General features: G+C 42.1%; 1 protein-coding gene across 13 annotated transcripts in view; it reads left to right on the plus strand.

Annotated features, from left to right (window-relative positions):
* The window catches only part of aopep (aminopeptidase O (putative)), a 70,007-nt gene that overhangs the window by 2,919 nt on the left and 42,781 nt on the right, over positions 1-24,307 (plus strand). For all 13 annotated transcript variants that reach the window (XR_011240888.1, XR_011240889.1, XR_011240887.1 and 10 more), the window contains 6 exons: positions 149-318; positions 1,730-1,982; positions 2,818-3,031; positions 3,370-3,494; positions 18,704-18,917; positions 20,075-20,181. Coding sequence is in view for 8 of the 13 variants with exons in the window: in XM_020102740.2 (XP_019958299.2) it covers positions 149-318; positions 1,730-1,982; positions 2,818-3,031; positions 3,370-3,494; positions 18,704-18,917; positions 20,075-20,181 (1,083 nt within the window). In the remaining 5 variants the exon portion in view is untranslated. The remainder of the gene's footprint in view (positions 1-148; positions 319-1,729; positions 1,983-2,817; positions 3,032-3,369; positions 3,495-18,703; positions 18,918-20,074; positions 20,182-24,307) is intronic.

Genomic DNA, 24,307 nt, shown 5'->3' on the forward strand with positions numbered 1-24,307 from the left:
TCGTTAGAACAGAATAATATTGATTCATAAATTCACCCACCTGAGGCTGTTATATTCTTTACTGTGTGTGTGTGTGTGTGTGTGTTGGATCCTTTGAGCATTTAAATAAGGGTTGTTTATTGTTTACCATTGTGTACCCACTTTCCAGAGTGTGTGTTTACACTGCCGGCTCTCCCATCAACAACCGAGCCCTCTTCCCCTGCCAGGAGCCTCCTGTTGCCATGTCAACATGGCAGGCAACAGTACGGGCCCCCAGTGAGTGTTTGGTTTTAATGAGTGGGGAGGAGCAGGCTGTACCCGCTGAGGACACAGACCCACGTAAGCTGCAATTTCACAAACCTTTAGTGACAACCAGTTAAAGTCGAGTCAAGTTTTATTAATACAACCCAAAATCACAAATCTGCCTCAAGGGGCTTTTGTTCTGTAGCAGCACACAGCCCCATCTATCTTTAGACCTTGACAAAATCTGCTAAAAGATGCCTATTATTGATAAATTAATACATTTTAAAGGTAAAGTTTAGTGAGCTGTGAGTAGAGGTTGGCGTTGGGCATTAATACTAACTACAGTACTGAACTAGAGTGGCACTCAGTAGCAGTCTACTTGAATTCAATCAAGCTGCATCAAATTTCACACGCTCATAAACATGTCCCCCAGATGTACCTGGTTTTCTTTTCTTCAATATAAATGAATTATCTGGGAAAATCATGTGAATGTTGATAAATGCCACATCGATCTTGCAATATTAAAGAAAGTGAAAAAGAAAACTCTGGATCTGCCCCTTAAATCGGATCCGCACCAACATTGAATGGGTTCTTCCCTGACTCGTAAAACATCCCTCCAGCAAGTTTCGTGAAAATCCATTCAGTTATTTCTTTGTAATCTTGCTTATAAACAAACAAACAAACATACACGCCCACAAACAAATGGATAGGGGTGAACACTTCATCTCCAATGATTGTGTTGCATACATTATTAACAGTTTTTAACTCAGTCTCATATGAAAGCTGCCAACAAATCCGAAATTCAAGTTGTTGCAAAGCTGCTTCTGTTAAGTGAGCCTTCACCACTTTGGGTAATTTCTCTTATTTTGTTAAATTACAAAAGTGGATTATAGAGAAACATGTAAGAGACTGAAAAATAACTTGGGTATCTTATTGGCACTGATGTCGAAACAAAACTTTATTTTATTTCCTTTTGAAGGAGATTTTTTCACTGCTTCAATTCGATATAGTGATGTGCTCCGTTTCTACCAAAACAACTGGAGCTTTGTAGATGGGATTAAGAATTACAGCTTCATGTCTCTGTATCAAAGCCAGAAAAATAATGACAGACCTGCTGCAAAGGGGCATGTGGATAAATGTGGATAAATTACTGCAGCTGTACAGAGTGTTTTTAAGATGTCTTACAGAATTAACCGCTTTTAATTATTTGGTTGTATTTTTCATTCGACATGAAGGATGTTAACTGCTTCTCATGACCACTACCATAGCTTCTTTGTCATCTAAAATGTTGGCACATCGGGATGTGTCACACTCGACTGATTTGTTGGGGGATAAAAAGCGTAAACGTCTCAGAAGAACACAACATCTGACTGAATAATGAAATGAAAAAAAATTGGTTACATTCATTCTTTACGAATCTTTCTTTTATTTCTCTCTTCATGCTTTCAACTGATCTCCTCTCTGCTTCCCTTCCTTCAAACATTTTCCCCTCCTCTACCCTCTGCAGGTTTTTCAACGTGGAACTACTACGTCACTATGCCCATGCCCGCCTCCACCTTCACCTTGGCGGTTGGCCACTGGTGCCAAGTCACAGCAGAAATTCCCCCAGCGTTGGAGGGAGAGGTGAGGAACAGGACAGACTGTGGCAAGGCTGCCAAACCTTGGGATGCGTCTGGGGAACGGACTGAGGCCGGGCTTGTGTCTGGACTTGGAAGCTCCTCCAGTGAAGTAGTAAAAGGCTCTCAGCACAAGACTGGCAGGTATTTTATTATTTTTTGATGTGCTCTTTTCTTCTTGTAATACCTCCTCTTCCCCAGTCTTCTATGAATGCAAGTCTGCTCTTTCAACATTCCAGGGTGAAACTTTCCTTTTTGCCATGTGAAAAAAGGTGCAGGGGAGGTTAGGGTGATGGATAGGGTGCAGCACTCAATCAGCTTTTTATGACAAGTACGGTAAAGCTTGCACCGTAGCACATTGGGTTCAATTCCCAACAGAAATGGTCTACGGATAGTGAAAAGAAGCAATTTTTATTGAGGTTCTGGATATAAAGCCCAGACTGCAACATTCGTCAGAGCTGGTTTACTGTGGGCAGGGCAGGGTTGGGCTGGGGTCTTCCTCTTCACTGGCCAGAGGGTTGGAAGGACTGCCAGTGGTTTCCAGTAATCATCCCCTCCCCTTATGGTTTTCCTCCAGCGGCAGCCCAGCCGTAGCCTGTAGCAGGCCCCAGGAATCTCCCACTACAAGGGAGGCCTTTATTTTCATTGAATGGCTGGAAGGAAAGTTGGACGTCGCTAGAAACCTTTGGAACGGCTCTGACGCTGAGGACGGAGTCAGTGCTGGATATTGCATTTAAGAGCGAATGAGGCTACATGTCAACACATAGATATTTTTGGGATCACTGTGGTTTTGCCTTTGTGACGTATATATATTTCATATTTCCATTGCTTTCAAGTCCATGCTTAGCACAGAGAGACTGGATGTGCCACTTTTGCTTCACCAACCCCAGAACTGTGTATTTTTTCAGTAAGAAAATTCATTAAACCATTGTTATTAACCTTGGATTAAACTTTTCTTCCCCATTTTAATCTGCTACAGTGGAGACCGGACCACCTGCTCAGACTCAACATTCTCTTACGCTCCCCTTGAGGATGAGGCGCTCTCTGTAACTGATTATTCAGGCATGGTGGAAGACGGCGTCTCTTGTTCCCATGGTGACTACCCTTGCCGATTTACAGAGCAGTCGGCTTGGTCCCAGCGGGTGATTCCATACCGTGTGTTTGGCCCCATCAGCTTGCAGCAGAAGGCCCAGGTGGAGTTTAAACTGAAGAGCCATTGAGACCTGATCTGATTATATTTATATACGATTAGAGGAGAAAGGTGGCATCAGCTAATGTTTGTGTCACCATCATCTCTCGTCAGCATGATCAAAGTATGTGTCAGAATTCTCACGAACAAACCCTATATGTGAAATTCTAACTGGAACAACAATGATAATATGATGCCAAAAGCTTTTGCACATTTAGTTTATTTGGATTTTATGATGCCTCAAAGATGAGTGGCACACATGTAAATCTTACCCATACAGACATCTGATTCAAGTAAAACCTCTTCTGCAGTTCTGTGAAACGTAATGCTTTCCTTTTGTAGATGGGAGTCCTTCAGCTGTTGCCTCGATGTTTGGCCGCAGCCCATGCCGTTCTGGGGGTCCATCCCTTTCCACGCCTTGACGTTCTCATTGTTCCAGCAGGGTTCTCCAGTCTGGGCATGGCCAGGTAATCTTTGGTAGAATTGTGGAAATTGCAGATTGGTCAAAATTCTGGAAAGAGAGAAGGATAAGGACATTGGAGGGACTGAGAAATCTAGTAGTAAACAAGCTTAACTTCATGGTTTTTGCAAATTAAATAGTAAATAACTAAAATTCAGATTTTAAATCTGCAAAAGCAACATAAACAAGCAGTATAGAAAACACTGTTATATTATTACCTTTTAAAAGAGCATTTTACTCCTTATCAAGTCTAAAAAAGAACAGTTAACAAAAACAGTTTCTACTATGAACATTCAATTTCCTCCTGTTTAAAGCACATTGACACTGGCACCGGCTTTTATCACCTATCGCTTTTGAATCTTGTCTTTCCAAGTTGACATCTTCATCTGCATCTTCTATGTGTATGGCTCCTCTTTTTCATCATGAGATATTTGAATTTTGCCTCTGGAAGCAGTTATAGTCAAACGGACTCAAAAAAATGGCAGGTTTGAAATTCTCCAGTCGTAGCAAATGTTTGTCTTCTGCAGTAATTTAAAGTAGGACAATGCATACAGTTATTGACAGGTTGTTGAGAAACATCAGGGTTTCACCACAACAGCTAAAGGCAGCACAGTTATTTTTCATTCTCTGTCCTGCTGCTTCTGGTTTGTTTGTTCTTTTAAAGTAAAATGTTTCTGGCTTGAGAGATTAATGATATGCCTCACATTTCAAAACCCCCTCACTCTGTCTCAATCTTCTTTGTTGAGATCTTTCATGTTGGAATCCTTCACTGAATTACAGAGTCCAACCATAACTCCCTTCTAAACTCAATCAATCAACTCAATCACTTATCAACCCTGCTTTTCCACCCAGTGTAACTGGCTTTCAACACTGGCCTGTGGGGACTTACGGTCTGACTTCTGGGATAACCACGGTGCTCGTAAAAAGGTTGTGATGCTGCCACTTTTTTTTCTTTCAATAAGAAATGTACCATTAAAGTACTCAAGCTGCATGAGATTGAAGCCAGACAAAATGTAAATGCATAAAAGTTGGCAGACAAAGGAATCTTTAGCGTCCTCACTAAATCTAAATTTAAACCCTTTTCCATATGCCGTCCCTGTCTTCTTTCATTGTCCCATCATTAACTCCACTTTTTACTTCACCACTTCCCGCACCCTGTTTCCAAAACTCACCACTTCTTCTTTCATCCTTTACAGCTTCCCTTCTTCCATCCCAAACAGCTCTCCTCTCATCCTCTCCCAACATTTGACTCCCACCACATCGCTTAACCTGTTGACACTCTTTTGCCATTAAGTTTGCACTCCCAGTTATGTTTACACTGTATTTGAATTTCTCCATCTCCTCCTCCAAAACATAACGCGGTTCTTCCATCTTCATTAATTCATTTTTCCTACCCTTAAAAGACCCCAAATCCCTAACCCCAAAACCCTGACCCTCTTGAAGAGAGAGGTGGCTAACCTCTACTCTCTGGGCCCAGCTTCACTGACTCAGTGAGTGAGTCAATAGTCTGCTGTGTTGAAGCTTTCCAGAGGTTTCAGGTGGTCTGCAGGCTCTCTGCTAAACACTAGACCTGTGTGTATTTATGTATGCATGTTTGTGTGCAGTTGCAGTGGTGGTCTGGGGGCTGATTAGTGGGCACGAAGCCACAGGATGACAGATTTACTGTACTATGCACTCCAGATAATTCTCCTCTATTTATTTATTTGTCCCCTCCTCACCCACACATGTCCTCCTCTTTAACTTCTTTCCCTCCACTCTGTTTCCATATTTAGCCTCTTTTATTACCTTATTATCCCATGCTTTCTGTCATCTTTTTATCCTGAAAATCAGCAGTTTTCTGCTTCTGTCACTTCTTCTTCACCCTGCGCTGTCTCTTATTTTTCTCGTCTCATCCCCCCACTCTTTTGCCCTCATAATAATCCTCAATCTTCGAGCCCCCCTGTGTTTGCCGTTCTTACTCTGTCCTCTCCACCTCGCCGTATGGCCGATCACTCTTCTGTCTGGCCTCCAGCTTTCTTCAATGGTGATAGTGCCTCTGGAAATCAAGTTTTATATTCTCTCTACAGTGTATGTCTCTCAGCTGGCGTATGGTTCGCCTGGAGATATGATTGAAATCCAGCCGGCGGCCATATGAATGAGGTTAAAATTGGAAATTGAAGAAAAATATAGACCATAAATGTCTTGCCTTTTTAAAAATTGCGTTGATGAAGTGAAATGATCAGGGTGTTCGGTGAACATAGCTCTGCAGTCTCAGTCTGTTTTCCTCCTCTCCCCCGATGGCCTCCCTGGAGAAAAGCCCCCCAGACAGGATATGAGCTCATGCCTGAATATGTATTCTGCGTAATATTCTGACATTGCATCCAAGAGTGTTCTCAATCAGAGAGGTTTGAAAGCATAGAAAATGACAAGATAGTCTGGATTTAGTTCTCAACTTTACATATTTATTCTAGTTCTCCCAAAATATAGAAAGGCTCTTTGATTTACTTAAGTCTTTCCCCCATCTTTTGAAAATCAGTCTCCCTGCTGTATTTATTCAGAACAGACATCAAATGCTTACACGGGCAGGCACTCCCAGGCACTGATCGCTTTCGCCTTGGCTGCTTACACTCCAGTTAGCTGCAGACGACCAAGAAAAGATTTAAGGCCTTCATTAGGCTTCAGACAGCACCTGCACTGACTCCCAATAAAACTCTCCATGGTTCTCAACCCAGTGTCAACTCCTTGCATCCTCCCCTCCATGTCTTGCACGCCTTTGCACTTAACCGCAGGGTTGCGACATAAGGAAGTCAGGGAGGTCTCTGAAATGGAGGCATAGATTGAGATGGAGATGAGAGAGAAATGAAGAGAGTGAAAGCTGGGTTCATGATAGGCCAGCAGACCCCCAGGATGTGGGAGAGGATGTGTGGATTATTCCCAGCAACAAAAGCCATTAGGCTCTGGAAGGACTTCAGAGACTGGCGCTATTTAATCTAGGGATTGGGAGGTATGTGGGCCCCGGTTATTGGGACCAAGCCAAGCAAAGTTTTTTGTGCAGTGCCCCAGTGGAAACAGCAGGAGCAAAGGGGCTATGGGCCAAGGAGCGGCAGCGAGGGGACATGAAACTGTTGTAGTGTGATGCAGAGAAGGGAGGGGAGGAATCACAGCGCCGTGAAGTTTTTACACTGAGATACGGAGAAGGGAGGGCAGGAAAACGAAGATTAAGAAGTCAAGTAAGGGCAGGTCTGCATTCAAGGCCTGTGCCACGTACACTGTGCACCCGCAAGGCTTCTAGCCACATGCACAGACTCAACGTGTACAAGGCTTTACGCAAATGTAGCTTCCAGGGCATGAAGCCAGTCAGCAGTTCATAGGATTTCGCATAACCAAAATTAGTTTATTTTATGGAACAAGAGCATCAATCTGTTATACTTCAACATAATCCTCCTCTGCTTTGGCTCCAAGAATTCTTAAGCAGTTAAAGTTGTCAACAGATGCATATTATCCTGCAAATATTCTCTTTTTTGTCTGTCTGTATATTCACTCTGCTCCTCTGACAAACCCGGCTCAGAGTTTGGAATGTAGAAGCACTGCTGCGTGAACCTCTCCCTCTGCTATGAGTAAAACTTTTAAAACTCGGAGGACTTGACAAGGCAGAGGAAGAAAAATACAATATGGCTAAACATAGAAGAGTATGGATGAGGTTTGACGTCATGCCTGGGATGTGGAGGAAGCCAGAGCGTGAAAGAGTTGGAATCAGTGAGCACAGAGGGGAATCCCTCCAAGTTAGAAGGTTTCCAGTTGGTATAAAAAAAGCTCATTGTCCTGAATCTGCGTTGTCACGGTTGGACCGCTCACCATCTACTGAACATTAGCAATTAGTAATGTACATTTCTGTGGGTGTCTGTGTCTGTGTCTTTTTTTTTACCTGCTAAGCTCACTCTATGCATTTAATTGTTTTTATTTGGATGCGTAATCTCTCAGTCGCATCTCAACCACGTCATTTGGTTCCGACTGGGAGTGACAGGAAGGGCACGGCATTTCCCTCATGCTCTTTGAAGCTGAGGTCTGCGGGGTCCTGAAGCCTTGGTTGAACTCGCAGGATTTTAAGAGATCGGTGTGTTTGTCACATTGCCAAATGAAGACATGGCTGTCTGCTAAAAGAGGGAGAGAGAGAGTGAGAGCGGTGTTTTCCCTGCGCATTACTTGAGCAATGACACAAGTGTTGAAACAGGCCTTTTAGTCATGTGGGTTTTGTTTTGCTGCTCTGTAGACAGGCAGATTCCTGTGCTTGTTTTCGTATGAATGCTTGTATTGTTCAAATAATGGTGTAAGGATGTGTGTTTAGTGCAGTGGGGTGACGTCAGAGGAATGCTGCACAGATCATTTGTCATTGCCTGTTATCCACTTTTTTCCTCAGGTGGTGAATGTTTAAGGCACCATGTTTCTAACATTTCATTTACTTTTAAGTCAATGGAGCCAGTTCAACGTGCAATTATTTGTTATTGCCGTGGGGTTTTTTGGGGACGGGAAGGGAGTGCCGCCCCACACCACTTGATGGCGGGTTCTGATAAAACCCACAAACACAGACATAGAAAATATCTCTCAGCACATCTCATTGCACTTTTATCACCAGCTCTCGTGATAATGGCTGTTTTATTCAAGCGGAATAACACAAACACATCGCCCAACTTGGCATCTTGAAAACGTGTTTATTGGCAAAATAGTTTTTCATGCTCCTCCAGCTTCGTATCATTTTCCGTTACATCTCTCATTTTGTTTCATTGCTTTTACGTTGCTGTCGTCTCACAAGAAATGGAAAGAAAAAAAGAATTGCGTAGTTTAACTTGTAGTTCCACTTGTGGTACAGCCAAACTAGATGGCCATATAACCTTCACAGACACAAGGCACAAATTATGACTGGTGTATACCTCTTGACCTCTATAAGTGGCACTGGAGGATTTTCAGCCTGACTTCAGTTGACTGCATTGTTTGTTTATGGGCTAGCAGGAAGTTGCATTGGCCATTGGTCCCTGTTGGGAGGAAGTGGCGAGCTGCGGTGCCGGGGGGAGTTGCTACCCTGCAGGATAACCTCCCGCTGCCCTGGGGCTCTTTAGTGTAACCAGCTAAGCTCTTTTAATAGGACCAGACCATTTACTAGAAATCACATAGTCAACATTATTGCGGACCATTTCGTAAAGCACCCTGCAAGTTTTTAGTTTGATTTGCTTCCTTCTAAGGAGACACTGGGTTTCATTAAGTTCAGTATGGTCGAATTTTTGTTTTTGGTAATACAGCTGCAGGGAAGAATATTTATTTCAGATTTGCTTCCTAACAGCAGCCTTATAAACGCAAGAAACAACCCATTTCTCACCACCGTCTTCACAGTGTCTCTGTTTTTTAATTGTTACAATTTTCCTCATGTTTTTCTGACAAGGAAGAACATGAATTTCATGGCAGCCGACTCTCAGCTCCAAACCACACATTAATAACATTAATTTGCAATGAGATGTTCACAGTAATAAATTACAAGTTCTACATTCCTGCAAGTTGATTTTAATGTTGCACCAAAATGACTGGAAACTAAATCTAGGAAAAATAAATTGAAAAACTTTAAAGTGATAATGTGATGCATCCTTCAAAAACATCAGCATATTAAAGATAAAACTAGAAAGATCATTAACTTTTAAAAGAAGGCATTACTGCTTGTTAGTATCTTATATTGTAAGTAAATTAAATATAACAGCAGATAACAAATGGCCAATTAAAAAGATTAGATGTTAATCTTAAAATGCCCCAGTTTCCAGCATCAGTCTCTCGCCTCATTGGCCCTGAGTCCCCATCACTTTGCACCCTTACTGAATTGCAGCCCCTGCCTCCTTGTTGACCTGTACCTCTCCCTTTTTCTCTGTTCGCTCCTTTCTCCGTTTCTTTTCTCGTCCTCCCACTGCTTGTCCTCCCCGCTTCCTTCTGATGTCTCAGTGGATTTCTTGCCTTTCTGCTCTCCTCTCCAGTTTGATCTGCAAAGTAACCCTAGAAGTGTGCGACACAGACTCTGCTCTTTCAGGAGGCAGTTAGTGGGACTGCGGGGAGAGGAGGCCGCGGTGTGGGGGGGGTCAGATGTTTTTTCGGGCACAGGAGACAGCTGTTAATCAAATTGTCAAGGATGAGGTGTTTCTTTCTTACCACCTTGAGTGGACCTGCCTCTCGTCTGTGGCCACACAAAAGAGCCTGGCAGGTTGAAAAGACAGCTCTGCATGCCTGCACCTGGACAGAGGGAGAGGGAGTGTCATGGGGACACTTTGAGAGTGATTGCAAGTAGTTAAGATTTTTTAGGTGAACTTTATTTATTTTTCTCCACAGTTTTCCCCTCGTTCCTTTGCCCGCCATCTGTGAACAGACACGGGACACCCCACGGGAACCCCCACAAGCACCGGCTGCTGCTATCCATCTTTTCTTGCTTCCTTGTATCTTTTTTCTTGGTCAGACCTTTCTCTGTGCTCTTAATGAAGATAGCAGGGTCAAGTTTAGCAAGTGTTTTGTTGGTGCAGGGACATTCCTAGTTATCTGGGGCCTCTCAGCTTTCCTGCTCAATCTGCAGTATAGGTTTACCTGCTCTACAGTACCCTCTCACGAATGAAGGAGCCATCTATTAACTCTTCCACTGCTCTGCAAGATGACAGGGTTATATATTTAGCTGTAGACATGCAATGATAACATCCACAGGAATAATCAGAAAGCAATTCATGCATGATATTTTTTGAATTCTATATTAATCACCAGTTGTTATGATGTATTTGCAGCATCGGTCACATTTATAACCACTGTTGTGTTTGCTGTCTGGTCCCAGGTGCCATATATGCTGCAATAATAATCAGTGGTTGGTGAGTGATGGTGTGCCATTTTGAAGTGCTCTCAGATGTGAACCTGCTAGCAACAGTTGGCATATAGTTCTACATTTAACAGTAACACAGACACACTGTGCCATAACTCTGGATTAGAGGCTGTGGTAAAACAGGCCTGTCACTGTGCAACCCATTCTACTAACTAATGGATAAGTCCATAGGACCCATTCAGTGGAGAGATGGATTGGTCCATTGTGCGCTGTAGGGGACACTACCGCTGCTGCTTCTGTTGGTGTGCATCCTGGGGCGTGTGTGTGCATGTGCATGCTTGTGTGTGTGTGTGTGTGTGTGTGTGGTATTGCAGCCTAGAGGCTAGGGGGTAATTTCATTTCTCTTTGCAAAGCCAGACGACTTAATCTCTGTGGGACCTCTGTGCTGAACCGGCCAAAATGAGACATTTGAAACAAAGTGCTGTGAAATGCTTTTTTGGTAATGCTTCCGATGTCTGTGTTTGGTTTTTGCCTCGGGGAGAAAGAGCCGAGCTGGTCGACCAGTTGCTCCCACAATAGGCTGTTTTTAGTCGTGCTCGTGATGTTTGCTGATTGGTCAATCCACCAAATTGGTGGTGAATCCTACTTAATTTACTCCATCCCAGGATTTTTTTAGTAGAACACGAGCAGGCCAAAGTGTCGTATTTGTCCTTTGAAATATTTCCACATGTGAGATGCGTTGGCACAAAGTTTTGCATACATGGTTCCCATATAATAAATCACGTTTGTTAAACCCTATTCTGCCAGCATGAGGTTTACATTTGTGGCTTTGAGTGAAGTCAAGTGTTGGATGGGTTGCCATGACGTGACACGTTCATGCCCCACACTTTGGTGTTCCCATGACTGCATTTAGTTGTCAGCACGCATCTCCCATTATATAAGCCATCTTGAAGGATGAGGCTGGTAATATTCTGTAGTTTCCATAACATTAACAAGTCCCATGAAAAGACCAAAAGGCAATGAACCATGAATGATTGTTGTCTGTGTTGCTGAAGCCTCTCTCTACCACAGAGCGCCAAACTTGTCCAGAAACCATTCAAATCAATGAGCCACACCACCTGGAGAAACTTCTCCTGCACTGTGATGAACATTGATATATATACAGTATTCTGCTACCATATTTCTCTCAAGTCGATCAAAACTCAAAATAAAACTCATACATAGTCCCTAGCAATTGTGTTTAGCCCTGTTTGAGCAACATGGATGACATCCAGCAGCGAGCTTACATTTTCTCCCTGTGTCTGCCTGACATAGTTAGGTTGATCAGAGGAATGTGATTGTCCTTTGGTTTGAATGTGTGATAGAGTTGTTTGCCTCTAGATGTTGGCTCTCCAATACAATACCCCCCCCCCACGTATTTAGTTAACAATGAGAAAAATATTGTGCCAATCTTGTCACCTTGTTTGTACTGCACTTCCTCCTCGTGTCAATCGTTCTCATACCTTGTTACAGCACTTGTGACTTTCTTTCTTTTCTTTGTCTGTTGTGGTGTTGTGTAGGTGGGTTGCATTCACATCCATCAACTGCAGGGGTTGTGTCTGAAACCTCTGTGGAGGAGACAGCTCAGCTCGCTGGCTGGCTAATTTCACATCGATCTCGCCTCCATCCATCTTTTCCATTCTCAAACACTTTTCAGATTGCCCCGCAGTCGTGAGCGGTCTCACTTTCCATCTCCTTTTTGTCTCGTTCTCTCACGTTACATAAGAGAGAGAAAAAAAAAACGTCTACTTATCATCCTGCAGGCAAGAAAACGTCTGAAATTATCATCCTGTGAAATGGATTTGCCTTGTCTCAAGAAGTCTGAGTGCAGTGTGGTGACTGATGGGATGTGCGTGTAAATAGGTACAATAGTACAGGAATGTGGGTTATGTCACACAAATGTCACATTGACACCTGCCATTGACTGATTGATGGATGAACTCCTGCTGCAGTTCTATACTGCTCATTAAAATATAGCATCTGCCCTTTGTTGTAATCCCATTGAATTGTACTGTATTAAGACAATATAGCACTGAGACATTGTGATAGTTTGTCTTTGTGGAGGTACATGTGGACGTGTACCTCCCTGCATGTGTGTTGCCATCCATTAATGGTTCGCTTGTGGATGTTTCTCCTGTGGTGTCATTCAGAGATTTCTTGCGTTTTTTTTCTTCAGTATATCAGCAGCATATCAGCTTCCACAGAAAGAGATCTCACTATTATAGACAAATAAGTGTCCATGCTGTTTAAGTCTTTGCTCCAGCATCCTACACACACACACACACACACACACACACACACACACACACTCAAGAACATTCCTCTGGCATGACATCATTTTTGGACTCGGTACTAAACAAGGAACAAACTGCTCTGTGGATTGTTGTAGTGTGAGGAGAGGAGAGGATGGATAAGACATCTGTTATCACTTCACAGCTGATACTGACTGAAAGTGGATTTGCTGAAAGTGTGCGTGTGTGTCTGTGTATTTCCATGTCTGTGCCTGTGATTTTCTGCTGGTTTATGTGGGTGCTAAGTTATTACTGCATCTTATACAGTCATTGTGTTTTCATGTATATCTTCGTGTAGGCAGACAAGCATTTTTTATCTCCTCAGGTTATGACCCTCGTGGATGCCATCATCATACAATCTTGACCTGCTTTAGACACATATACAAGCATTAATGTTTTTTTTGAAGTGTAAGCATTTAACAGCAACTAAAACAACAGTGTAACTTTAAGACTCATCACATCACTCTCATGTGCCGGCACTACAAAGCCTTCTTCTCTCCTGACCCGAGCAGCACAGTTCCCTCCCTGTTCCTGGTGACCTCTGATATCTTTTCTGCTATTTATTTTCGGGCTCTGATGCGATGCCGTGTATGTGGGTGGGGCGGCTCTCTGGGGGCCCCGGCCTGGCCCTCGCTCATGTGATCAGGCCCTACATGGAGTGGCATTTAGCCTGGCCCTGTGGGGCCCCGTCTGGGAGCAGGGCGCTGATCTGCAGCCAGCCTGGAATGCCAGACATTTGAAGTCAGACTTGTTAAAAAAGAACGAAGGGTGGTAGGAGTTTGGTCAAATAGGCCCCTGTGTCTAAAATAGCCCACAGACTGTTCAAGAGGGAGGGAAGGGAGACAAAGCTTCTTCCCGTAAGCTGACATTGGAAAGGCCAGCCCTCCAACCTCTGCTTGAATAGAAAAGAAGAGAAGAATTGTTCTTTGCATGTTTTTCACGTGGTTTTTGTCCATCTCCTTGCCTGTCTGTCATTGTGTCTTAAAAGTGCATGTATTCATGTCTCTGCATTGGTATGCAGTAATGTGTAAAATGTGTGAAAATGCTGCTGTAACAGCATCTTGTGTCATAATGGCTCAGCAGTTCAACAGTTATCGCACCAGGGTTTTGACACTGCACTCGGGGAAAGAGCAAAACTCATCACACACACTATGACAGACGAGAAGATGTTGTCTGTCTTTCTCTTCTCTTGTGTTTTTCTCTCTCTCCTTCCATTCATAGCTGTCACATAATCTTTCATTTACTGATTAAAGTTCCCTTTTCTCTCTGTTCTTATATTTTCTCCAATCTGTCTTTCTGTGTTGTTGAATTCTTTCTCCAGCTTTAATTGGCTTCTCGCTCTCACTCTCTCATTGACGCATACAGTACACACTCACTCAGCTCCCATCATCTTTTTCCTCATCCCTCTGTCTCATGGGGCTGTTTTACTGGTGTCTCTGCTATGAGCTGAGCTGGGGATGTCAATTACAGGACTATGATAGGGCTCCTGCTGCATTATGCATGGAAGTGTCCCGCTGGGGAAAAAATGGCCTACAGCCATGAACAATGGATGGAGGGATGGAGGGATGAATAATGGATGGAGAGATGGAGGAGCTAATCACTATTGCAATCTGTGTCTCACCAAATTGAAGATTTGCCCTGGCTCACACCTCTGAAACTCAAGGCCAAGTCACCCCGGGTGAGTCCGTGTCGTGAGGTTGTCTCGTGAGAAAGCACAGGAGGGCTTTAATCAGTTTTTCATTTTGTGCGACTCAGACCCAGTGGGGTGTTACCACCAGAAAGGTCACCTAAGGTTTTTGGTTTGTTATTCTATATGCAGACAGTCTCTATCTTGACTTGTTTTGTTTATCGCTTTATATTGATGTGAAGTCAAAGGACTCTTTGTAATCATTTTAATGTAAAAATGTAGTGTTTGCCCTAAAGACTCTGCATAGTTTTCTCAAGGCCTCCAGGCACACCACATGAAGGTAATCAAGAACCAAGAGACTCAAATTAATCCAATTGAAATCCAATTAATTTTTCCATTTCTTTAATATAATTCGTAAAAGAATATGTCTGTGTACAGCAGAGTAGATTTGATCTTTATTACATCCAAAGTGCAACTTGTTGCACGGCCATTGTGGCAGTCAATTGAAAATCAAAAACAAACATGACTCAGAGCCAACGATTATCAATCAATTAATTTACCTTGACAGTTGTGGCCAGGTTTAAAAAAACATTCCAGCATTACACATAATGTGCAATCATCAGAAAAATGTAAAACTCAAATGAATAGGTTCCATTCAAATGTATCTTTTCATTTCTATCACCTCTATGATAAATTGTCTGTATTTATTTTCTTTGGGGTTTATTATCTTGCCCAAGGACACTTGGCAGGCAGAATGGGGGGAGACTGGGATTGAACTGTGACTTTCTGGTTAGTGGGTGACCCGCTCAAGCAAGTTTATATAAAATGCAGCACATCTTTGACTAGACTTCTTGCAATAGATTATCGTTTTGTACCAATTTAATAAAATCAGTAACTCAGGTAAAATGGGAGAAATTGAAAATCAAAGGCATTTTTGGACTCACAGTAGTGCCTAAATTTTCATATTGTATGTTTGCTAATTGTTATTTGGTATGATTTAAAATCCTCTTGGATTGATGTTTTAATTTGATCACCATGGACTCTTAAAAAAAGCTTTTTGTATGATAATGAAGAACAAGTTTGTTAGCAAGTAAATAAGAAAATGTTGATTTTGAGAATGTTTTGATCATCTGAATGAAAAAAAACTAAAAACTAAAATTATCACATCCTTCCTCTTGTTGGTGTAATCAGCAACTTAAATTAATGCTTCCTTCATGAGTCAAAATTGCACATTTTCCAAAATTCCAGAATTTTGAAGAACTATTGTGCAATGAAGAAAGTATTTTATTATAAACATTTATTTCAATTTCAAGTACGGACACAGTCTTCCTCTCCGCAGACCTTACATTCACATGTACAGTGGAGATGAAGGTGTACTGTATACTCATGTGTGTGGAAGACATCCCATGCTTGTATCCCTGACAGGTCCCTGATGTCAACTAATGTCAGTCAGTGTATCAGTGAATGTGAAAGATGCTGTTGTTATTCATCCCCACCATGGTGGGATGACACTATTTGTCACTGTAGTGACGGATTCCGCCTCCCTCAGAGGAGCATGTGCAAGTTCCGTCTCTGAAAGGCTGTCTTTGTGTTTCACACTCACACACATGGACACACACAAACGCACTGCTGGAACTGACAACAAAGGAGAGCTTATCCAATTGTGGGGGGAATAAGATTAGGCTACAAGAAAAAATCATAAGGCTAATGTTAGCATCTCCCGCTCCAGTGAGAGCTTTTGTTTGTGTAATCAGGAAAAACATGGGATTAAATTTGAAACGCTGTCTCGGAAATGATGCCCATAAGACCATACTGTATGATGTTGACATGTTCCTGAGTAACAGAGGGCGATGCTCTGCCTCTTATCTGATTGAACCATCCTCAGGGAAATAAAGAGTAGTTGTGTTGCTCAGATATCCAATTTTCCTTTCCTCCAAAATAGACTGTCTGGCAGACCCGGCCTTACCTATGTCTATATTCCCTGTATTCCTTTATAATCGACTTAGTTTGTGACCATAATTAGGTTATAGCATGGACAGAGAATAACTCTACTGTCATCTGCTATTTTAAGATGCTAATCTGTGTTCAATGAGAGCAGCTCATTTTACAGCTCCCTGTAATTCATGAATGGCACCAATGTGTGGGCTGATGGTAGCTGTGGGAGTAAACGGTCAATCCAACAGGTGAAGTAATTGTACTTGCTATCTATCAGCAGTTTGAAGTAGGACCATAGTAACTATTTAGGGGGAATCACTGTATTATTTAGTTTATCGCTGCATGATGCTTACTGTAACATACATGGATAATTCCTTTATAAAAGGAAACTAAAATGGACCATAGGGATGAAGACTTCTAAAAGTCAGAGACAGGGGAAGTGGCCTCAGAACTATGAACCCAACTGTATTAGGTGCAGTTAAAGGGTGGTATGACTGCTTCGGGGGGGGGGGGGGGCTTTTCGGTAGGGACTTGCCGTTCACCATAAATCGTCCCTCCAATGTCAGGACAGTGGTGGTTGTGACACTTAAGATCTCAAGAGGGTGAAAGGATCTCTAGACAGTCCGGTGTTGTGGGCCAGGGAAGAGAGAGATAGAGACCATTCAGTTCTCCTGTTGTAGAACAGCCTCTCACACAGAGTTGTCCCTAAGCCCCTCAGGCTACCGAGAGCCTGTTACATAAGAACAAAGTAAAGAATGCTCCAGAAAATTCTTCAGCCATGACCTTGGCTTTGACAGAGCACTCCCATTTGGTCCTGTGTTCTACCATACTGTGGTCTCATGGTTAAAATTCATGTGCTGATATTTACAAGTACTACAAGATGGTTTATCAGATATCAGTGTTGGTCCAGACTTACGTACCCCAACAAGTATTTTGCGTCATTCCATTAAATTCTGCAGTCAGTCATGGTTCCCAGATGATGCATCATACAGGTGATTCTCTTAACTTTTCATCTAGTGCTACTTACACATTAATGTCTGTGGTATTAAGTGAAATATCTCAACAGCTATTTCACATACTGATATGGAATATCACAAACATATAATTCCCCTTAGGGTGAATTATATAAGTGTTGGTGTATACCTGCCTAACATGAGTGTGTTATCATCACAGGTATTAGCATTTAGTGCAAATTTTTGCAATGTATAGTCTCCAAGAGCCACTAGCATTGCTCCAGACTTCATATTCTAATGTCTGAATGTGGTCTGGTGCTGTGCCAGTCCTATTTTAGTTACTCGGTATTCTCTATTGGCAGATGTTGAATTTTACGACCTTAATTAAGAAGAAAGGGAAAGTTGAAGGAAAGACCAAAAGTTCTACTTTAGACTCAATATCACATATTAAAATAGACATTAATGGAAGCTATTATTCACATAAATAGTATTTGCCAGCTCACATTTGCAAAGCATTTCCTGTCCAGTTTTGGTTGATTCAGAGCTTTGATAGTGTTCTTATTAGCTAAAATGCTTAATGAGGCTTTTGAACTGTTGTTTCCATCTCTCTGTACAGAAATAGCATCTTATCTTTGGTATCACTGAAAGCACTTTAAGGCTTTTTGTGTATTTAAATGCTGTACTTATAATATCTGTTTAGACAAGAGCCTAGAGGCAAACAGCTGTTACCACATATCCTATGCACATGATCTAAAATTGTATAATAAAACCCCATACATTTAATTTCCTTAGGAGAATTTACTTAGTTGCCCAATAAATTAGTCATGAATGTATAATAATTTCAAACACTTATGATTTTTTTATGTAAGACTCTGGTTTGCTCCTGTAGTTCCTTTCTTTGCTATTTAATTATCTTTTTATGTAGAACATCATGACATTTTCCAAACCCTTGTTAAAAGTAAAATTTACAGCATTGCCCTGAAGTCATAAAGTGACAGACCAGGAGTGGGAGTTACACAGTCACCCTGCCTTGATTAATGGCAAAGATTAACAGTTGCACAAAACCTCTCAAAATTCCAAATATTATGTAATTTATTTTGCTTATTGTTGGACAATCTTATTCCAGGGAACATGTGTTTTTATTCTTAAGCAGAGCAATTTGGTTTGGCTGAGCTAAACATAATGCAGAGGATAGAGACGGGGATCATTGCCTCACTCGTGTGTCAGTTCGTCTTACTTGGCTTGTTCAGGCTAAATTTTCTGTAATCCTAGGTGTGGAATATTACTTTGCTTATTCTTTGATCTGCCTGTAGGGTGGTACAGTTTGTCTTCGTCTCGCTTCTATTTTTATTTCCTCTTAACCGATACTTCCCTCTTGTTTTGTGCTCTGTTTTTACTTGTCTGTAAATCTTACTTCCTAAATCTCATAGAATTACAAAAACACTTATTCTCCCATCATCTAATCTTCATTCTCACAACATCCCATTCCTTTTATAATTTATATCTGACTTGATACCTCTTCTTTATCCCTTCTGTCTTTCCTCTGTCTTCCTCATGCAGCCCCCATATAATTTTCCTGTCCCAGAGTGTGTTGTCTACGGGGAGTCCTGGTTCTGGAAAGAGCTGCCTGTCTCTTTGTGGGTCCAGGCTGTGCCATGAGATTGCCCACTCCTGGTTTGGCCTGGTAATTGGAGCAAGAGACTGGACTGAGGAATGGATAAGCGAAGGTTTTGCCACTTACCTCGAGGACATTATCTGGGCCCAAGCACAACAGGTACAGTACAACGGCTGCCCAATACAGCTATTTTAGGCTACTTTAGTCTGACAGCTCAGTTAAATGAGAAAGCAAGGTTTTCTCATAAGAAATCCAGTCAATGAAAAACTACCTCAGGAAACATTGAGATATTTGTTTATACACGTTCACTTTTTCCCCTGTCATTATATAGACGTGCTGCTGTATAATGTGACCCAGCACCTCCATACAACAACAACGAGGGGAAACGCAGGTTGACGTTCCAACCTTCCATTTCCACATCTATTGAGCCAAGACTTCCAAATGTTACTGTTGTGGGTGGACTGCATGTCAGGTTGAGTTGGACGTGAGATTACTGTAGTAAAAGCAAACATCAAGCACAGGAGGAAACACTTTATAAAAACACCAATCCAAGTCCCACTGCAGAAAAGGGACAATCAAGAAACAAAAACTAAGTCTGAAGGGTCAGAGAAGTTATTGGCCAAAAAGAAATGAAAGGGTAAAGAAGTTCTGGAGCCAACCACAAAATAAGCTTTCCAACCCAAACCTTCTAAGCTACTTAAAATTACTAAGCTGAGGCAAACATAAGAGTCGAGAAAAAGCAACTACTGTTAAAGTGAACATTTAAAGATCGTATCGTAGATCAAAATATAGAAAGTACTCCGTTTTCCAGTTTGGAGCCTGTGTATTTAACTTTACGCAAGATATCCTAATGCCTTAGGCAGGAGGAGTCCGGCAGCTCGCTAATTAAGGATACCTGAATGAATAGATAAATAACAGCACAAAGGAAGAGGGTGGAGCATCTGTACCAATCCTTTGCTAACACTAACCTCAGCTCTAATCCAGCAGTTGACGTACACCACAGATGTAATCCTTCTACTTGCTTTCCCACACTGTGTAAAGTTACACAAATGTTTTTCTTGTGTCTGGGCTGTTTAATCGTGTCACCTGTATGATATGAGCTTGGCTCTGAAGAAGCAGACTTGGGCAGAGCTGCCTAAATCAATAAGACGCAGTGGTTAGTGCTTTTGTCATGACCGTGAGCATTTCATTTGATCTGGTTCATTCTGTTTTTGCTGATGAAATCCACCATATTAATTCTTTCCTCCTTTGATTTCTTTGTTCTGCATTAATCCTTTCCTCTACACACTTTTAATGGTGCATATCTCTCCCCCCAGCTCTCCTTACAAGAGACAGCAGAGCAGTCTGACCTGAAGGCACTGCTGAGGTGGAGACGGCTCTCTGATGAGCTGCAGAACTCTCAGGAGGAACTTCAGATCCTCAGGTGGGTCTCTTATTGATTCAGCCTGTGTTTGGGAGGAAAGGGCCCTCTTTAGCTGAGCATGGTCAAAACAGGACACAGGAAATGTAGTATGGATGAATGGATGGTTCAAGGCAGTTGCTCATATATGTCACAATTTCAGTCGGCAATGTCACACCTTGTACATTATTATACAAAATGCTAATCCACCAAGTTGACTAACTAATAGCCTTTTGAACAAGCCAACACTAAACGACAGGAAACATTAGCAAAGTGCAAGAGAGTTTGAGGGAATAGAGAAAAATGTGGAATGAGGTCCAGTGCTTTGTTAAGTGTCTGCACGGGCCGACACACACACGTGAGCGTGAGGTTTATGCATTCCAGGGATACAGGTGTGGTAGCAGAGTATATCCAGGTGTTCTGCACCATCATGTCTGAGCTCTGCTAGCTAACGAGCATGGCGGGCACGTACACAAACACACAAACTTTTCATCTCACCCTGACAATGTGGGACCCACACCCTGTTTGTTTTATCCAGGTTGGAAGCGCAGTGTCATCACTGGATTATCGGTGTAAACTTCAGACAAGAGTTAACTCTTTAATGGAGACAATGCTAACACTTGTTAGCATTTCATATTTTACTTAAAAATGTAAGAACTTGCAAAAATATTTTATTTATATGTTACTGTTGGTGTTAAGGATCATTTTCACAAGATTTTCAGTGCATACTGTATTTAGGAACATGTGTAACTCTAAATACTGAAATACTGATGATGTCTAGTGTTTGTTGTTTATATATATATATTGTATATATTTTAATTTAAATTATATACATATATATATATTTCAGATGGTTTTCACATTTCAAGGCTTGAACATGTTGGAAGTCTGAGAAAAATATTACATCTATACATTGGAAACAGTTTGTAAGTGAAAGGGTTAAACATGCACTTGAGAGCTGTCTGTGTCTGTCCTGCCGTTCATCAGGGTGTTCCCCCATGAGGCAGACACGATTATCAGGATCAGGATTAGGTTTCTCTGCACCTGCCGAGGTTAAATCAACAACATAAAACCAACATGAGAATAATGCAAATAATACGTGCCCTCATACAAACAGACAAATAGGCTCATATGCATACATCATGGCTGACTATGATTCATGGAAACATTTTAGTAATTAAATAATTATTTCTAAAGCGGCCTTTCTAAATCCTCACATCTCTTTAAGCATGATGCTGTTGTTGGAAACATGCTCACACATTATTTCGAAGAGTCAATTACAGCTTTTAATTGCAATTGAAATTCCATGTATGCCTCTGTTTGTTTTCCATCTCATCATTAGTTATTGTGAAGTAAGTATTCTTGTTAATCAACTTCTAACCCAGTTAAATTAGGAGCACAGTCTACTGTGTGATCATTATGACATCGAAATCATGTTTAAAATTGTGGGTAATACTTCATTGTATATGGCTCAGGAGAGGGACTCATTTTCCTCAGGTTCCAGTTATTTAAAAAAAAATCATTCCCTATAATTCAGTTTTCAGTTGGTTGTTTCAAAGAAATGTCCCAAGAAAATACTGGAGAGACAAGCAGGAAATCAAATAAATAAAGGACCCACAAGAAATGTTTTCTGAATGAAATTAAAAGCAAACAATTTTAGTTCATGATGTTTTTGTTTTACATGTGAGTTTTCTCTGATGCAAGGCCTTGGAAACACTATCCTTGACAAAACATAAACTCATCACTGAGGTTTACTGTCTTCTCTTGGGGCTTTGACTGTATCGTACAGTTTTCATCAGTGGATGGGGTTTTATCAGTGACGGTGGACATTGCTCAGGTGTCGGGAGATTGTAATCCCAGTCTCAGTTCAGTGATGGTCTTTAGTCCCGGATGTGAATGACTTCCTGGATATTCCACTGACACTGACCTTTGACCCCTCCCTCGTTGATCCTTTGACCGGTCTGGTGTTCATAGACACCTGATGTCATCTACGTCCAGCATTCAATCAGTCCCTCATTTTCTCTTCTCCGTCTTAGTCTCTTCTTTTGTATATATTTTACCTATTTGCCAAATTGAAAAAACCTTTATATTAACATTGTGAAAAGCCAAATCTCCTGGCTTTAAATAAAACATTTTTGGGAACCGGTCATGAAATTTTTGACATTGGCTTGACTGCCTGTAGCATTACACCTGAGTGGAAGCATAGTATAAACAAAATTAGAGAGGTGAAGGATGTAAAGGAAAAGAAACCTTTAATAGGTAGGTTGTACAATGAGATACGCACAACCTCCTCACCACACAAGCGTTGTGCTTTCCTAGTTCAGTGGGTCACAATCGACATCCCGTGATCCAGCAGGGGCCCCAGTGGCCAGTGTTTATCAGTCCATTTCAGATGAGTTATATTTAGGGCAGCCTGGGCCAGACGCCATTCTCCCTGCTGATTTACTGGGCTGCTGGGAGTGCTGCTCTACCTTATCCGGTTTCCACAGTCAACCCAGTGTAATTTGTCAGGATATGGCTTGTGGAGCTATAAACCTTTGCCCGTGTGTGTGTGGTTTGTGTGTGTGGGCGTGCGTGCGTGTGCGTTTGACATTAAGTTCTGTCAGTAATAGCTCCTGATTTCCTCCGCTTTTTTTCCTTCTCTCTCGATCTCTGACACACCCAGGTGTATGCATGGCTACGCACACAAACACACACACACACACACACACACACACACAGAGACAAACACCCTCCATCTCACACACATGGCCCACAAGTCAGATAAGAGCACCATTTATTCTGAAATACATTGAGCTATTGTGTGATTCTCCAAGGCAGCGAGCAGCGATTCCGTTTAAAGCTGTAGTAAATCATTTCTGACAAAGAGAGACAGCAAAAGACGGGGATTTACACATCCATACATCCCTGAGCTGGACAGTGGGAAGGGTTGCGTTCCTTTGTCTAACACGGCAGTGATGGATCAACATTTTCCCTCTCTCGCTGCTCCGCCACTGGTGTCTCTGACGCACAAACACTTTTCTTCTGGAAATACATGTTCTGTCACTGTTTTTGTTTCTTGCCCCAAACCCTTTTCCACCCCCCTTTCTCTGTCAGACAGGAACACATAATATTTCCCGGGGATACGGCACGTCCTGCTGTTCTAGAAAGAATCTATTTCGTCTTATCAGCAGCAACAGACAGTCGCAGGCACCAAGGGCAGGAGACTGGACAGAGAGCAAGTTCAAAAATATATGATATTAAAAAAAGGGGGAAATGTTTTGCCCTGATGAGATATAAAGTGAATCCAACATGTTTCACAAATGTGTTTTATTGGTAATCAATTCGTCCACTGACACGCTGAGAATATTGGCAGCTTTGATGTAAAGACACTGAGGCTCATTACCGAAATGTTCCGAAATGGATTTTCCCAAAACCAGGTCATATTTGTGATTTTTCTCACACATGCGCACATGCAAACAAGCAGGAACACACCCTCATGTGCATGATGAAAGTCCTTGTAAGAGCGTCCAGTCAAATTTAGAAATTCCAGGATGCTGATGACTTCCTCTCTCTCGCTCTCTCAGTCCGCTGAGCAAACCAAACACTCCCTTCTATCTCCTGTCCTCGATTTCTCCCACATCTCCTCCTCCTCTTGTCCTCTGCCCTAATCTATTTCATCTCCCGCCCCTGTCCCCGCTCCCCTCTCACTGTGCCTTGCCAACGACTCAAATAGATCAAATATTTTACCAAATTGTGAAGCCTAACTCAAAAAGATTAATCGTTGAGTTCTTACATCACACATGAATCTGTGTGAATAAGAATGTGGATGTGTGGTCCCCCCCCGATCGCGTGCGTGTCTGATCATGAAGCGGTCCAGTGAAAGAAAAAGTGCTAGCCAGTGATGAAGGGTGTATTGATTGGTGGGCCAGGCGCCTCTCGTATCGACTTGGTAGGAGGGTGATCCTTCAAGGCCTTCCTATTGGCACACCGAGTTAATCTGCTCTGCTTGATCAATACCAGCTAACTGAAACTATCATTGCACAGCGCTCCCACGTCAGCGCTCTGTTTGTTTGGCTTTTATTGGTTTTATGTGTGTTTGTTTGTGTGTCTACGGCGGTTGAAGGCATGATTTGTATCTGTGTGACAGCGAAACCTGGAGCACGGCTCT

This window comes from Paralichthys olivaceus, chromosome 4 (assembly GCF_024713975.1).
Source record: "Paralichthys olivaceus isolate ysfri-2021 chromosome 4, ASM2471397v2, whole genome shotgun sequence".
Taxonomy (NCBI): Eukaryota; Metazoa; Chordata; class Actinopteri; order Pleuronectiformes; family Paralichthyidae; genus Paralichthys; species Paralichthys olivaceus.